Source organism: Xyrauchen texanus, chromosome 1 (genome assembly GCF_025860055.1).
Source record: "Xyrauchen texanus isolate HMW12.3.18 chromosome 1, RBS_HiC_50CHRs, whole genome shotgun sequence".
NCBI classification, from domain to species: Eukaryota; Metazoa; Chordata; class Actinopteri; order Cypriniformes; family Catostomidae; genus Xyrauchen; species Xyrauchen texanus.
In genome coordinates this window covers 28,326,307-28,344,008 of record NC_068276.1, presented here as the reverse complement: position 1 = coordinate 28,344,008, position 17,702 = coordinate 28,326,307, and the positions used below count along the sequence as shown (strand labels likewise).

The 17,702-nt window shown below is 40.1% G+C and overlaps 1 protein-coding gene across 1 annotated transcript; it reads left to right on the top strand.

Annotated features, from left to right (window-relative positions):
* Positions 1-7,908: 7,908 nt before the first annotated feature.
* On the top strand, positions 7,909-15,146 carry LOC127644710 (cartilage intermediate layer protein 1-like). Its single transcript, XM_052128039.1, has 9 exons — positions 7,909-8,030; positions 8,794-8,955; positions 10,019-10,087; positions 10,225-10,494; positions 10,800-10,973; positions 11,102-11,416; positions 12,108-12,216; positions 12,521-12,678; positions 12,796-15,146. The coding sequence occupies exons 2-9, from the start codon at positions 8,889-8,891 to the stop codon at positions 15,144-15,146; spliced, it is 3,513 nt and encodes a 1,170-aa protein (XP_051983999.1). The 5' UTR covers positions 7,909-8,030; positions 8,794-8,888.
* Positions 15,147-17,702: the final 2,556 nt, after the last annotated feature.

Sequence of the window (17,702 nt, the reverse complement as noted above, 5' to 3'; positions counted from 1 at the left end):
CCCAGTGAGCCTTCTTGCACAGGTGCTATGCAAGGTCAGGGAGGACGAGGAACAAGTCATTCTGGTAGCCCCTTACTGGCCCACCCGGACTTGGTTTTTGGACCTCACGCTCCTCACAACAGCCCCTCCCTGGCGAATTTCCCTGAGGAAGGACCTTCTTTCTCAGGGACGGGGCACGCTTTGGCACCCGCACCCAGACCTCTGGAACCTCCACGTCTGGCCCTTGGACGGGATGCGGAAGATCTAGCTGGCCTACCGCCGACCGTCATAGATACAATCAACCAAGCCAGAGCCCCCTCTACCAGGCATCTCTACGCTCTAAAGTGGCGTCTGTTCACGGACTGGTGTTCTTCCCGAGCCGAAGACCCGCAGAAGTGCGCAGTTAAGTCAGTGCTCATGTTTCTTCAGGAGAGGCTGGAGAGGAGGCTGTCCCCCTCCACCCTCAAGGTGTATGTCACCGCGATCGCGGCCCACCACGACACGGTAGACGGCAAGTCTCTTGGTAAGTCTCTCTTTCACTGCTGTGTCCAGTACGTGCCTTACGTATTTATCTGGACCGCACACAGAGCACCAGACGCTCTGAGCAGCTCTTCGTCTGCTTTGGGGGACAGCAGAAAGGGAACGCTGTCTCCAAGCAGAGACTCGCCCACTGGGTTTTCGACGCCATTTCCCTGGCTTATCACACCCAGGCCTTGTCCCCCCTGCGGGTCCGAGCTCACTCCACCAGGAGTGTTGCGTCCTCATGGGCACTGGCTAGGGGCACTGCCCTAGCAGACATTTGTAGAGCAGCAGGCTGGGCAACACCTAACACTTTTGCGAGATTCTACAATCTGTATCGTCCCGTGTTTTCTCAGGTACCGAGCCCGTAGAACTCGGTAGCACGCCCATGATCTGACCGGGTGAATCGCTTGCACCTAGCGCCCTTCCTCCTAACCAGGGGAAACAGTGCGCCTTCATTCCCAGGAGATCTCAGGTTTGGGACACTGGTCGATTCCTCCCTAGCCCTCGTGGGTCGCAGTTCAGCGGAGGAACTCGCTGACCCAAGCCACTGCGGGTACCACAAGCTACCCTGTACTGGTATAGGTGCTCCACAGGTAAGGCCTCCTTCGGACTCCCCCTGTGTGTAACACCACGGTTCTGTCCCCTCTGGTGAGCGGACTCCCGTGTTTCCCTTAGGCAGTCATGGCTGCCTTGGTTGCCGTGCAGTATGTTCCCCCCTCTATGAGGTTGGATCCACCACCGCACCAACTTTTCCACACAGGCCCTAAGCAGGCCTCTTATGGTTTTGCCACTTAAACTTTCCTCCCCTCTCGGGTAGGCATGGCCTCCGCAGGGTCTTCTCCGCCCTGAATAAGGGCTAAGACCCCCTTCCCTCAATGCGTGTAAGGGCCCCGGCCTTAGTTGCTCTATGCGAGAAACATAGAGAGAAAAGAGGCCCGGCCAGGCTTGGCCCGTTCCCAGGTTGGCGGCCAGCACCTTGTTCCCCTCTCTAGGGTAACGATAAGTAATCCTGATGGCTTAAATGGGGCATTGGGGAAGGGTACGTGCAGCCTGATACAGTTGGTCGTCCTGCACGTAAGAATACCTGCTCGCTCCTGTATCAGCAGTTCACGTACATGGCTCAGCGCATGGCACTTTTATAAGTGGACCCCTGGTGTCTCTTCTCTGACACAACGTGGAGAGAGCGACAGAAGGGGAACGTCTAGGTTACGTATGTAACCTCCGTTCCCCGATGGAGGGAACGAGACGTTGTGTCTCCCCTGCCACGTCGCTGAGCCGAGCCACTGTTGTGGCTGGACCATTTCCGGCTCCTCAGAAAAATCCTGAATAAACTCCCGTATTTGCGCCACTTAAATACCCGTATGTCCGGGGGCGGGACATGCAAATACTGGTTGCAACTCTCATTGGCCTTTTTTCATAGTCCAGAGGTGAATATCGGCACTCAAGAAAGACCCCTAGTGTCGCTTCTCTGACACAACGTCTCGTTCCCTCCATCGGGGAATGGAGGTTACATACGTAACCTAGACGTTTGTTTAAGTTGCCTTTTTTCTGTCTCTGACAACTGTCATATCTCTCCCCCTATGGCATTCGCAACCTGGTCATAGAATCATCTTACAATAACTACATTTTAGCTAAATGATTTTTATGTGGCCTGTTGTACATAACACGGCAATTTCCTGGTGGAATGAACACTAGAGCCGCTAAAACAACAATGACTTTAAATCTTTTACTCAAATCACGTGTAAAACAGCTGATTATCAGTTCATAAACACTTTTCACTCTGTTCCTCACACACTGCTATCTTATGACATCCAAACAATTTGACTATCCACCGTTTTCCTGAGAAACCACTGGGCGGTGCCATGATGACTCTAATTGCTTGTTTTCTGTTTCTGGTCTCAAGACACTAACCAAAACCAGCGATTTAGACAGAGAACAACAAACATTAAAAAAAATTTGGAGTAAAAATTAACTTGTGCAGTTGTTGGATGTAGTAACAACTCAAAGTAGTTAATGATATTAACATAACTAACCTCGGACCATCAATTCATGACATCTACACACTCGACTCTGTGAAGTATCAGCACTATACTGCCGCACGTTTTTTTTTTACCATTTATGCAAACATTAGCATTATCTAACATTACCACTAAGAATATACGCCGACACGAATTAAAACACCGAAGACAGGAAACTGAAAACAGTCGAATTGTGGAACACTTCCACGTTCAGGTAAAAGGTGGATAGTGTATGACTCATTTTAACATTTACATTACATACCCAACTACATTTACAAGCTTGTTTAAGTGTGATCAAATTGTGCCGTAGGTCAAATTGATCACACTTAAACAGCTCAGAGGTCAAATTGCGATGTCAGAGCACCCAGCCCCTTGAGATGTAGAGAAAGAAAAAAGAAAAAAAAAGCTTTGAAGAAAGTTAGTAATGTTGTTGCTTTTGTGAACTGTTTTCTGAGGTTTACTACCAAACCTTGCTGTTGAGCAGATGGAAATTAATACAATTAATAATTAATATTTACTCAGATTCCATTATTTTAATTATCATTAGTATCATCATTTTCATTGCTGGTTTTATAGTTGTTATGATTATAACGAATAGAGTCATAGATATGATTTAAATATGAAGGCATGTGTAGAAATAAATGACATGTACACATTTAATTACAAAAGCCTTTTGTTCTTACATATATACTATATTTGCAACATGAATGATCAGTCCTAAGTCCTAACTGTAGAAGTAGCAGACGTTTAGAATAAAGCTTAGGACAAAAACCGTCAGTGTTTTTCACTTCTTGCTCATAGGTGCAAGCGATTCACCCGGTCAGATCGTGGGCGTGCTACCGAGTTCTACGGGCTCGGTACCTGAGAAAACACTCATTCATTTAAATGAATACATCACATTCAGTCAGGCGGTCAAATACGGACTAGTCGCACAAATATTATGACGTATCCGAAACTCAACTCAGATCTGAAATTGTGACGATGTGCGAGACTGGATTTGAAACGACTGACCTCTGGTCTATCATCTGTTGTTTGTCGGAAGCAGCTTCAGTCTAGTTAGTCGTAATAAAATTTTAACTTTAAAATTTAAGGAGTAAAAAGTAAATAATTTTCTTTGGAAATGTAGTACAAGTATTCTGTTTAAATTGCACTTAAGTAAAGTCCAAATCCCAAAAATTAATACTCAAGTATAATACTTAAGTATTTTTACTCAATTATTTTACACCCCTGAGTGCATGGTGGTGCTTTTCTATAATTGAGCACATTAAATCCGAATTAGGGAAAACCTTTTAAACTAACACGGTTATTTTCTGCGTGATGATGTTGGTTATGCAATTCCATTCTGTGATACCCTCAAATTAAATTAGCATTGATCATTGTCCTTTCATATTTGATGACATGAATGTTGACTTGAGGAAATGTTCATTTGATTGCAGAAATATGCAACAAGATAAGTGCCTTGAATTATTATTGTTTGGTTATGTACGTATGTGAGTGTTTTTGTGTGCGTGATTAGACATTGAGGCTTTCAAGGCTCCTTTGTGGTAATTTGCCCAAAACAGTCATCAAGAAAAAATGTTACTGTGTTACTGAATTTCAACAAGGCCACTGGACTGAAACTAATCTTAGCTGATTTGGACAGCAGAAAGTTGTTTAAAGATTAGTTTGCAGCAGCATTATTGATTTTATATGAGTAGATCAGCAAAATGAAAGAGAGATTTTAAAGGACCTGGACCCAAGAAGTATTACTATTGCTATATTTTATGCCTGTTGTCCTCTTTTTCCATATCTGACTTCCCATTCACCCTAGGGAGTATGTTAGTGCTTTTAGTTTTCAAACACACATACTTCTCATGCTCTGCTGATAGAGCGGGTGTGTTCTGCAAAATCTGACATCATGTCTGCAGAGGCACAGTGTATATTGTTCTTGGCTCTTGTTTGCAATACATCACTTTCATATTGTTTATCAACACATTCAAAGGGACAGATGGGAAGGAATGCTAAAGAGTTTGAGTTACAGAAATAATCTCTTTCGTGTGTTTAAAATACATGGATGTCTTTATGACAAGTAATCTAAATTCTAAACAAAAGCAAACTTAGAAAAATAACTTTCTTTGTGGATGTTGCATAATGAAAGACATTCACAACACAAAACTCCCAGCAACAAATATTTAACCAAATTTATTTCACTCTCATTTCAAGTTCTATAAGTTTCTTAGTCTATCTAACTGGCAAATACATTTGAACTTCTACATTTTAGACATAAAGTGTTTTATGTTTACACTTCAGGGATTCGTGTGATGATGGGAACAGACTTGATTTGTCAGTGGGACTTAATGAACTAAACCCAGAAATAGTTATTTGTGTTAATAAGATAAGCCAGTGGTGTGTGAATTTGTGTGTAGTTTTTAAGCTTTGTGAGCTTCGGGTCTCTTTTCTAGCGTTTGCCTGTGATGAAGGATAAATGGATGGCGCTGCGGGAGAAAATGGAGAAAGAAAACATCTAAATGATCCAGTGTTTGTGCCTGTGAAGAGAATAAATTTGTGGCATGAGAAGATGGATAAATAATTGTTAATTTGAGGATTGATATGGTAAGCCAATCTTTTTGGAGTGTTTTGTTCACGCGAATGGGTTGACCTTGTTAGTTATAATATGGCCAAATGTACTATATCATTCGCACAACCTGCTCTGGAAAAGCTTTTTGTAATTTCCCCCCTCATTTCAGGCTGATTAATCTGATGAAAGATCCAGTGCTATTGTAAGACCACATGAGCTCAATTAGCATTCAGGTTTAGGGCAAATAATCAGTTCTATGATCGTGCTTTTGAGTCCGTGTTATCATTTTGCCAGCACATGAAACTCCATAGTCATGTTCCTAATGCTGGTTTTAAATGTGGTATTCCAGATTGCTCCAGATCCTTTAGAAAGTTTCCTGCTTTCAAGGCTCATATCTACACGGATCACAAAAAGAGGGCCACAAAGACGCCTGTGGAACAGGAAGGAAGTGATGCTGCCACTGCATCAATGTGACATTGATTTACTGTATGTCAAGTAAAGTGTAGTGATTGGAAAAACATAATTTTACACTTGAAGTCTCATATCAAAGAAGAGCCTTGCCTGTTTCAGTGTAACAAAAGGTTTTAGCATCAACACTGACCTCACATATATCTAGAAATAATTTAAACTCTTCAGCAGAAAGGCTACTTGATAATATACTGCAGTTTGGTGTTTCAGTCCAGAGGCCTCACGGTGATGAATGCAATGTGGCTGAACACTCAAATACAACATGTTTTATTTTTTTGTTGTCTTTTAATGAAGGTGTGCTGTCTTTTCTATCATTTTGTTTCAGGAATTTGCAACTCTGTCTGACATCCAGCAATCTCTACATCTGCCAGGGAGTTCACCACTTATAATTCTTGGTATGTAAACATTAGGAACATTCATTTCTGTCACTCAGCCCGATGCAATCCGCATCTTGATACATTATGAATGATCCAATAAATTTAACAAAGAACAAATTTCAAGAAAACAATCATACAATATGATTCAGTTCTTTTGAATGAGACAATGCGATGCGTTATAATGCAATTTGACTGGATGTGATGTGATGCAAAGAGTTCATATTTAACTCCCTTTTAACAAATGTAATTATAGAATTGCTCTTATATGCTCCTTTTTGCAGGTCATCTTAGGGTGTGTTCACACTTGTAGTTTGCTTCTCTTGGTTCTCTTGGTCCAGAACAAAAAAGGAAATGATACATTTAGTCCTGGTTTGCTTGGTATTCACACTGGCATTTTTATCACTGAACCTAAAGATACAAAACAAAAGGCATAAGGATAAGGTCACAACCTGATTGGACAGCTTTTATGACGTATATTTTGCAATGGAACTTGCTGAACATCTAAAACATTGCTGGCTGCTGGTCTAAATGTCCTCGTTGGATTTATGTATATAAACTCACCTAAAGGATTATTAGGAACACCTGTTCAATTTCTCATTAATGCAATTATCTAATCAACCAATCACATGGCAGTTGCTTCAATGCATTTAGGGGTGTGGTCCTGGTCAAGACAATCTCCTGAACTCCAAACTGAATGTCAGAATGGGAAAGAAAGGTGATTTAAGCAATTTTGAGTGTGGCATGGTTGTTGGTGCCAGACGGGCCGCTCTGAGTATTTCACAATCTGCTCAGTTACTGGGATTTTCATGCACAACCATTTCTAGGGTTTACAAAGAATGGTGTGAAAAGGGAAAAACATCCAGTATGCGGCAGTCCTGTGGGCGAAAATGCTTTGTTGACGCTAGAGCCAACTGATTCAAGCTGATAGAAGAGCAACTTTGCCTGAAATAACCACTCGTTACAACCGAGGTATGCAGCAAAGCATTTGTGAAGCCACAACACGCACAACCTTGAGGCAGATGGGCTACAACAGCAGAAGACCCCACCGGGTACCACTCATCTCCACTACAAATAGGAAAAAGAGGCTACAATTTGCAAGAGCTCACCAAAATTGGACAGTTGAAGACTGGAAAAATGTTGCCTGGTCTGATGAGTCTCGATTTCTGTTGAGACATTCAGATGGTAGAGTCAGAATTTGGCGTAAACAGAATGAGAACATGGATCCATCATGCCTTGTTACCACTGTGCAGGCTGGTGGTGGTGGTGTAATGGTGTGGGGGATGTTTTCTTGGCACACTTTAGGCCCCTTAGTGCCATTTGGGCATTGTTTAAATGCCACGGCCTACCTGAGCATTGTTTCTGACCATGTCCATCCCTTTATGGCCACCATGTACCCATCCTCTGATGGCTACTTCCAGCAGGATAATGCACCATGTCACAAAGCTCGAATCAGTTCAAATTGGTTTCTTGAACATGACAATGAGTTCACTGTACTAAAATGGCCCCCACAGTCACCAGATCTCAACCCAATAGAGCATCTTTGGGATGTGGTGGAACGGGAGCTTCATGCCCTGGATGTGCATCCCACAAATCTCCATCAACTGCAAGATGCTATCCTATCAATATGGGCCAACATTTCTAAAGAATGCTTTCAGCACCTTGTTGAATCAATGCCACGTAGAATTAAGGCAGTTCTGAAGGGGGTCAAACACAGTATTAGTATGGTGTTCCTAATAATCCTTTAGGTGAGTGTATATATATAGCTGGTATTTTTACCAGCTGAAAACAAACGAAGAGCTAACAAAAGATATCTGTTTTGACTCCATCTGTTTCTGTTATAATGATGTTAAATTAGTCAGCCCTTACTTCTACTGTACAGGAGCAGTTGATAGTGTCAAACTCATTTAGTTGTTTCGCGAGAATGGCAGAGAGTCGACTCTATGGCTGAGGGCTGAGCTATAAAAGTGCTGGACACAGTCCTGCACTGCACATTCACTCTCATTCTCTCTCTCATTCTCACTCCAATTATTTAGCAACTGCTCTCTAAACACATCTAGAAACAAGCAGGAGTAAAAGATCTGTCCATTTCACAGAGAAACATTTGCTTTGGTAAGGTTTCATATTCTCAGCTATTTAATCATTCTTGCTTTGACCATTTTTGTGGATTTGGGCACTTGTACTTTCTAATAATTTTTCTAACATGTAATTTCTTCCTTGTCGAAGATTTTCTTAGGTTGTATAGATTTTTTGTTTGTTTGTTTTTCGCATTTGTTGAGCCCTTTTAAATATTTGTGGTTAACATATTTTGTGAATTTTAACCTTTTGTTTCCCCCTTAGCGACAGCGCAAATTGATTGTACATTGTTCAATATAATATTTTTATAACATAAGATTTGACTCTGAAGTCAAAATTTTCATTTTCATTTGGTGTATTTTTGTACATAAGACATTTGTGCAGTTAGGTCTGATTTTTCTGACAGGATGTCCATTCCCTTGACACACAGGGATGGCTTACACAGACGTGATATTTGAGAGCAGCTGAAAAATCTAAGTACTTAAGGTTTTTTAATCTAACAACATTTAAGCCAATTTCAGCATGGGTATTTCACAAGAACTGTACCCTAATATTATTTAAGCATTCCAAATTATATTGGTTAAGTATCTTAAAGAGGAAATTATTTAAATGCACACTAATTTTAGAATTCTTCTTTGGTCATTTTTTTTTTTTTAAAGGTTGCAATGAGTTAATAACTTGCTGAACAAACACACATGGAAGTGATTTTGGGGTTTTCCTGTGTGATTTACTGAAATAAAAACAATGTGGCCAATTTCACTTAAAAAAAAATAGGCTGATTGTCTTTATTTCCTTTCAGATTGGCACAGAATCTGTGTCTGATCTATTCTTAGTGTGTAGCTGTGTGGAAGAGTGTCATTCCCAGAGGTTGGAGGTCATTAACAGAGAGCAAGGATGGGCTGCCACTCAATATGGACCATTCTTCTATTTCTGTTGGGTTCTACAAGCACCGTTGCACAAGGTTTGTTTGGCCATAACCCCTCTGAACATTACAACAACATGAACAAGCCATAATTTTATCAGCACATTTCACACAAGATTGTTAATGCATGTTGTAATGCAACTATCTTGCATGTCATTGCTTATGGCAGAGGCTGCAAATTTCCCCAGGATATTGACAGCTGGCTCTTAGAAACATGACTCTTTCAATACTCTCCCATCTCCTTCTTAGCAAACCCATTACTGAAGCTAAGGCAACAGTGTTCTAGTGTCCCCAATATATACCTAGAATCTGAGGTGTTTTGCAAGGCAGCAGCTAGCAAACCACCTGTCAGCAATCGAGTATTCTTCAGTATGTTACAGAACCAGTAGTGGAAATCTTGTTTAACTCTGATCTAAGAAGAAAGCAGGCAACTTAATCTGGAGTAATTTGGTAGAACTCACATGAAAATGAAGAGTTGTATTCCACAGATGAAGGCAACATCCAGTATAACAGATGTACTATGTAAAAAATAAATAAATACATAGTACTTTTGAAAATAGTTTTTTAATTATTGAGACTCCAGTCTTATCTGTATTCTAATAAAAGCTATTTTATTCAGGGCTACCTCATGGGGTCAGCCATATTGAGATCACATGACCAGCCGGATACTGCTCCCTTTATCTCGGTATTCCAAGTGTTATTGGACAGTTTCACTATCTGACATTTTTTTTGTGTATGACTGTGAATAGCAGCACATTTCTAACAAAAAAACTTCTGTTTTTGTGTAATGCTGCATCTACACCACTAGGTGTCAATGCAACATAAACTTACTGAATATAACTTTAAATGCTCCTTTAAATTCGTAAGGCTCATGACAATAAGCTTTTATTAACCTACAATAAGACAAAATTCTCATTTTAAATATTTTCCCTACATCAAAGCCATCCCTGTATTAAACCCATTTGTAACCCACAAGTGTAGACTATATCATTATCAATAAACGTGTTTTCAAGAGACTGCAACAGCTCCATGTATTTGGCAAGATAAATCTGTTGTGAAAATGAATGAAAAGCATATTAAGAACATTTGTTTTTCTCCATAGGGATACAAAAAAGCATCAGTGGAAGATCAGGGAGACCTAACACAGCAGTAGGCCTATACGATAATGACGGTAAGTTTGCATGCATGTCTGACAACATCGAGCTAATGAAACATTTCAAAAGATTATCAAAACTCTCTTGTAAGTCAATACATTTGAGGTCATAGAGCTTGGTGCTTAAAATCATCAAATACTCTCCCTGTCACTAGATGATTATGAGTGGACCACATGGTTCAATGTAGATCACCCTGGAGGGAAAGGAGACTATGAGAAGCTGAATGTCATTCATTTCTATTATCGAGCCCGTGTGTGTGATGTTCCTCGAGCTCTAGAAGCACGCACTACAGAGTGGATCCCAGCTCGCAGCACTGGGGAAAGAGTACATGCTGACCCAGCTTTGGGATTCTGGTGTATCAATGCTGAACAGGCTGAAGGAAAGAACTGCTCAAACTATGCAGTACGCTTCCTGTGTGCAAGAGGTAAGTAAATAAGACTTTAGGAGCAACAAGTTGAACAGGTTGACACCTGTGCAGTGGTTAAAGGGAACAATCTTCCCAATAGTCTTTTATAATTATTTTTTATATTAAAACACCCTCCACCAAAGCACAGAATTTGCTAGTGCATTTCATTGTGTACTCTTTTTGTCTCTGATAATGATGGTGAGAAAATGAGGTATGCAAAAGTTTCATTTGTTGTTTGAGTACAGCAGAATACATTTCTCAAAAGTATAATCCACTAATGTCTTGAATTCAACATAAGCAAAGAGATTCCTCTCTCCATTAAGACAATCCATCAGAAGTTGAAGTGATATGGGGTCCATGGTCAGATTGGAGTCTGTGTCCAGCTCAATGTGATCAGGTGGCAACACAGCATCGCTCTAGAACTTGCCAATCCAATTCCAAGCAATGCAATGGCCAAGCTGTAGAAGCCAGGTATTGCCAAGGACCCCCTTGCCCAGGTACCACATCTGCATTTCCAAAAGATTGAAAAAATTACTAATAATTTTCTTGCCAATTATTATTTCTGCCAATCATTACTGAAGTTTATTTTAACAGGAAAACATTTCTTTCCCCTGTGCGTCCTCAGGCTGTAATCTGCAGTGTGTGATGGGCAGGGTAAATGCTGAGTGTGATGGCTGTATGTGTCAGGATCATACAGTGCTAGGATCAGTCCGTAGTGCAGGGGGCCTGCCTGCACCTGGAGTTGCCGTCCTCCGCGCTGGTCCAAGCCCTAAACTCTACACCATTACTGATCATAATGGGCATTTCCAAATCCCCGGAATCTGCCCCGATGGCAACACTACTTTGATGATCAAGCTACATAATCACACTCCATACAAAGTCATTGTGCCTCAAAGCACCGACCGTACCTCCGTCCTCATTCTGAAGCTTGAGCGAGCAAGTAATGATTCTTTTGATTACCTTGAAAACATTTGCTGAATTCTGTAGTGTTTGTTATTAATTGATCAAGAAGACTACACACAATGACAACATTCACAAAGTTACTCAATTAAACAGGACTGACCAAGTGATAAATAACAGTTATGCCCATACACAATTTGATTGTGTATGAGCATAACTAGAGTGACAACTAGGTTCTGTCAACAAAGTAATTCCCTTAAAAAAAAAAATTAACAACTTATTAATAAAACTCAAATTATTTCTTTAATTATTATAAAAAATTAAATGATGCACACTCTCATGAAATGAAGTATCCAGTTATAAAAGTAGCAAAATCTCCAAACTGCAATTGTAGGAACTGAGTTTAGACTTCGCACTGAAAACAGACATGCTTTTGAAATGCTTTGCGTAACTTCATTAACATATAATTCCCCCACAGATAGTGCAAACTCTCCCACTCATGGCCACTTGTGCTGACATGAAAATTGCACTTAGAATTATTGCACTAAAATAAATGGTGCCCAATGTGTGAACATAGCCAATATGACTTATTCCATACATACATGACTGCACCAGCCAAATCCAACCTTTTGAAGAGCTGAGGTTGAATTATATATATCAAAAAAAAAATTATAATGAAAATGTGACATGTACAGAAAAATACTTACATGCAATATTGCTGTGTTTCTCAGAAAAACTGTATGTTCTGAAAAATCCTGAGAATAAGGCCAGAAGGGAAGGTCAAACAGCTGCCTTCTGTTGCAAGGTTAATGGCTCACCTGAACCAGACCAGTATGAATGGTAAGCTTAATGCTCTATGGCTGTAAAGGTAACTTTAACATAGGAATTGATGCTCACTATGCAGTTTCAACAGAATAAATTCTATCTTTCCCTTGACATTAAATGACAAAATAATTAGAGAATTATAGAGAAACACTTTGACAGCCTTGATCTTTCGTATTCCTTCTAATTAATGACCAAGTTATATGGAGACGGCTTAAACAAACCAGGTTGACGGGTTGAGGTTTCTTTTGACGTCACTGCATGACAACAATAAATTATCATGAATCGGAAAACAATGTAAATTAATGGTATTCATCTTCAGGTTCCACAATGGTACTCTGCTGGACAGAAGACGATATCATTTTGACGAGACATTGGTTTTGAAGAATCTCAGTTTGGACCAGATGGGAGAATACTATTGCAGAGCCAGTAATGACAATGGAGCCATCAAATCCAAACCAGCCATGTTAACAGTTATTGGTGTGCTCCTTAATTCTGCTGACCACAAACATTTCAATGAAATATACTCACAGATTACCTAACAAAAATTGTGATCTGTCATAATAATTTTTTCCTTCCAACTATTTCCATATTAAGGTAAAAATGAGCCATCATGCAATGCTAAGCCTGATTCACACCTGATGCGCCTACCACATGACTGTTTTCAAAAAGAGACAAACTCTTTCTACTATGACGTGGGGAGATGTCCTATATCCACATGTACTGGGAAGCTCGATAATGGCATCAGATGCAAAGACTCCGTGTCATACTGCTGTGGAATTTCAAACATGGAGGAAAAAGAGATTAAATGTCAGGGATATCTGTTACCCATGATGATAGTGACTCAGTGTGGCTGCAAAACATGTGTGGAAACCAAAGCTATTGTTCGCGGACGTGCTATTGCAGCAGACACTGGTGAGCCCATGAGGTTTGGACACATCTACATGGATGGCACAAGAGTAAGCCGAACAGGATACAAAGGCACCTTTTCAATCCAGGTACCAAAAGACACACAGCGTCTGGTCCTCACATTTGTGGACAACATGCAGAAGTTTGTGAACACCACCAAAGTACTGCCATTCAACACTAAAGGTGGAGCTGTGTTTCATGAGATCAAGCTATTGAGGAAAAAACCAGCTGTGACCATTAGCTCAAGAGAGACTAATAAGCTAAACCTTGGTGAGGTAGAGGGACAAGACCCCATTGCTGAGATTGAGATCCCACCCAACACATTCTATAAAGAAAATGGAGAGGTATTTATGGGAAATGTCAAGGCCAGTGTAACTTTCCTTGACCCCAGGGATGTATCAACAGCAGCAGCTGCCCAGAGTGACCTCAACTTCATTGGTGATGAAGGTGATACTCTGCCGTTGAGGACCTACGGAATGTTCTCTGTGGACTTCAGGGATGAGGAAGGAGGGGAGCCACTCAATGCTGGGGAGGTGAAAGTGCGTCTTGATGCAGCACAAGTAAAGATGCCTGAGCACTTAAAGACCATGAAGTTGTGGTCCCTTAATCCAGATACTGGCTTGTGGGAGGAGGAGGGGCAGTTCCATGCTGAGAAAAAGCAACGAGGGAAAAGAGAGGAGAGGACCTTCCTAATAGGTAATATGGAAATCCGTGAGAGGCGGCTGTTTAACTTAGATGTACCAGAGAACAGGAGATGTTATGTGAAAGTGAGAGCTTTCCGCAGTGAACGATTTATGCAAAGTGAGCAAACTGAAGGAGTTGTGGTTACTTTAATTAATATGGAGCCCACACCAGGGTTTTCAACCAATCCTCGGGCTTGGGGTAGATTTGACAGTGTCATCACTGGCCCAAATGGTGCATGTCTTCCAGCCTTCTGTGATGAACAAAAAGCAGATGCATACTCTGCTTATGTTATGGCCAACCTTGGGGGAGAAGAGCTTGAGGCAGTGGCATCATCTCCAAAGCTGAATTCGAACAGCATTGGTGTCCCGCAACCGTATTTGAATAAACTTAACTACAGACGCACGGACCATGATGATCCCAGAATAAAAAAGACTGCATTCAGCATGAATGTGGTCAAACCCATATCGAACACAGCGGAGGCCAACGGTCCAGTTTACTCATTTGACAAACTTAAAGAGTGTGAGGAAGCTCCATTCAGCGCAGCTCACTTCCGTTTCTCAAGAGTTGAGGGAGATCGCTATGATTACAACACAGTGCCTTTTAATGAGGATGATCCCATGAGCTGGACCGAAGACTACTTGAGTTGGTGGCCAAAGCCCATGGAATACAGGGCTTGCTATATTAAAGTCAAACTCAACAGTGCCCACGAGCTCAATGTTCGCTCTCGTAATATGGGAGGTACCCACCCAAAAACTGTTGGCCAGCTCTATGGTATCCGTGACACCCGAAGCATCCGAGACATGGACCAATCAAGCATTTCTGCTGTGTGTCTGGAATTTAAATGCAGCGGGATGCTCTATGACCAGGACCGAGTGGATCGCACTCTTGTTAAGGTAATTCCACAGGGCAACTGCAAGAGAGACAGTGTAAACAGCATGCTACAGGAATATTTGGTAAATCATCTCCCACTGGCTGTCAACAATGACACAAATGAGTTTACTATGCTTGCACCCCTGGACCCACTGGGCCACAACTATGGTATATATACAGTGACAGACCAAGACCCCCGCACAGCCAAAGAAATTGCTCTTGGCCGTTGCTTTGATGGTACATCAGATGGTACCTCCCGAGTCATGAAGAGCAATGATGGTGTGGCACTGACATTCACCTGTGGTGATAAAGAAGTCACTAGGCAGAATGTGTTCCAGCAGATGCAGAACTCATTGGGTCAGGCCACAGCTGGAAGTGCACGGCAGGGACGAGGAAACAGAAAACAGAGAGGAGGCTCAACAGCACCTAGCAGTAGGAAGAGGAGTACTCGTAATCCCTACCAACGTGCCCAGACTGTTGGCTGATATCCCAAGCAAAACTTAACCCTATGAGACAAGACAGACCTATTCCCAATGAGAGTTGTTCTCAAGTTCAGTTCCTAGTTACTAGGTTTAAGCAGTTTCAGAACCTGGATGAAGTGAGGAAAGTACAGATGTTCTTGAAAATGGCTGAGGTAAAGTCCAGTGAATTATTCATTTAGAATGGCTAATAATAATGTACACTGGCAAACACAATTACAAGTTTCATGAATTGCAAAGCAAATTATATAAAAGGAGAACAGAATACATTTAACAATAAACATAATTTTTTACCCCTTTAAAGCCTTACAAGAATTAAAACATTTTAATAATGTATTTTAGAAATAGCAACTCCAGAAGAACCTGTGCTTTATGTAAGTTTTTATTTATGCATTTTTATTCACTTTTACTGTGGCAAATATTTTATACTTTAAATTGAAGTATGCAATAAATACTCTATATTTACAGAGTATCAAAGACAAAGCAGTTAAACAACACTCTTCTATCCAACCAAACATCTGCCATATTTCATTCACTAATTTGAAAAATCTCTGAAGTTGTCCCAAATTTAAACAAACATAACAAATTATTGTTATAGACCAATGCTTTTATTAAATTCGATTCTTAAAAAAATAAAAAAGTAAAACTATGCCTTTGAGTTTGCTTTCTCTATTTTTGACTTACCTATTTTAAACATTTGTGAGAACATTCTCTCTAAAAATATTTTTAGGGACATTTTGCTGCTTACTACCAAATAAGCTTGTATTTTATTTCATACATGTCTGTAGAAGCTACTGTGCAGTGACAACAGGTGAAAATAAAACATAAGCCCCATATACCTATTACTTTAGCTAGTAATTGTTCAAATCTACCATCAAGAATCTAACACACCATTAGTAACTCTATACATTAAGGTTGCATATATCATTCATTAAAGCAAGGGTTACCATGAACTTATGATAAACAATGCTTTTACAGAGTTTATCAATCATATCCGATACATAACACTAAATGTTTTACATAGAATGCTGCATATACTGTACATTGGTACAGTATATTAACTTGTAAACCAACATAACAATAGTGTTTTTATAAACTATCATTAACCAAGACTACTAAATGCAGTCAAAATGTGTTCATTGTTTGTTCACCATAACCTTATGCATTAACCAATGTAAATAGATAGAACCTTATTGTCTGTGTTAAGAAGTGTTACCTTTCTTTTACATTTTGAGAAACAAATCAATTGATCAAGTGTGCAGAAATACAGTTAATTTAAAAATTACTTTGGAGGAATAGCAAAACAAAAAGACCTACAATAGAGGATTATTCTATTTACTCTCATTTCACAAATTTTTAAGGATGGCACCAATCCGATACCTGGGTCGGTATTGAGTCCGATACTGATGTTTTAACCCAGATCGGGTATCTGTCTGACGAATTCGATCCAAATCCGATACCGCGTGTTGGTCATTGACGTTATTGTCATGATCAAAAAATTACATAAATAACCTTCAAATCATCATTATAGTAGTCCATATGACTTGTGTGTTATTCAGGCTCTTACAGTCAACCAAAAGGTTTGTGAAAGTCCATGTTTAATAATAAATATACAACATTTAGTTCCAGTCCTCTAATCTGATTGGAGACGTTCCATTAGTACCGATTGTCTTACACCATCAGCACTAACTCGGACACTTCACTGTTTGTATCACTCCGCTTGTGTTCATACCCTTCTAAAGTGTAAGAGCATCGCTGTGTTCAGAGAAGTCTCTTTACATTTAATCTTGTAACATTACATGTTAGCCAGCAGGTGGAGGCAAAAGACAATTTTGGTGTGTAATAGGAGCGAGTTAGTGATGTTAAGTGTCAGCATCATTCAGTGTTTATATTCAATAGCACTCTGTTATTAATCATATTACTACTAAAGCTAGGAAATGGGTTTAAACTAACAACTTCAGCATTACGGCTCATCACAGCTGACAGACACAACAGACTGATTGATTTAATTACACAAACTCAAGGTGCTTACCTCTTACTGCACTTTCCACATTGGAGAGGAAATACTGTTCAAAAAGGCAGAGAAGATTGCGGTTTCTATAGTGAATGACTCTTGCACACTAGCTACCGAAATAGTGAGGAATACCCCTGCTTGGATGGCTATTTTTCCACTGAGAAAATTGGATGAATTTTGAAACTGCATCTCACATAAATAGACTTCCTGGAGCATTCAGCGCAAGACTTTCAAAATAAAAGCCTTAAGAAATTACAACTGAAATGTATTACCAATGTATAGAAAAATTATTAATAATAACAATAAAAACAAATTGGGTTCCAAAAATTACTGTGTAATTGAAAAGTGGATTGATATACTAATAAAACTAAAATTAAATAAATAGAGAGAGAGATCTGAAACCATTAACAACTCCAGATTGAAGTGAAAAGACTTAAAGTGGAATTACTTTTACTGTTACTGTTATTTTTGCTGCTGCCTAGTTCAGACTAGTTAAACAAAGTTTGCACATTCTCTTCAGCAATTGTTTTTGTTTTCCTATTTTATAA

What these genes read in the sequence shown, in the direction of transcription:
- LOC127644710 (XM_052128039.1), top strand. Translation starts at nt 8,889, where the DNA reads ATGGGCTGCCACTCAATATGGACCATTCTTCTATTTCTGTTGGGTTCT. An exon ending in AGGCCTATACGATAATGACG is followed by an intron (nt 10,088 to 10,224) that starts GTAAGTTTGCAT and finishes CCCTGTCACTAG; the next exon opens with ATGATTATGAGTGGACCACA. An exon ending in GAACCAGACCAGTATGAATG is followed by an intron (nt 12,217 to 12,520) that starts GTAAGCTTAATG and finishes ATTCATCTTCAG; the next exon opens with GTTCCACAATGGTACTCTGC.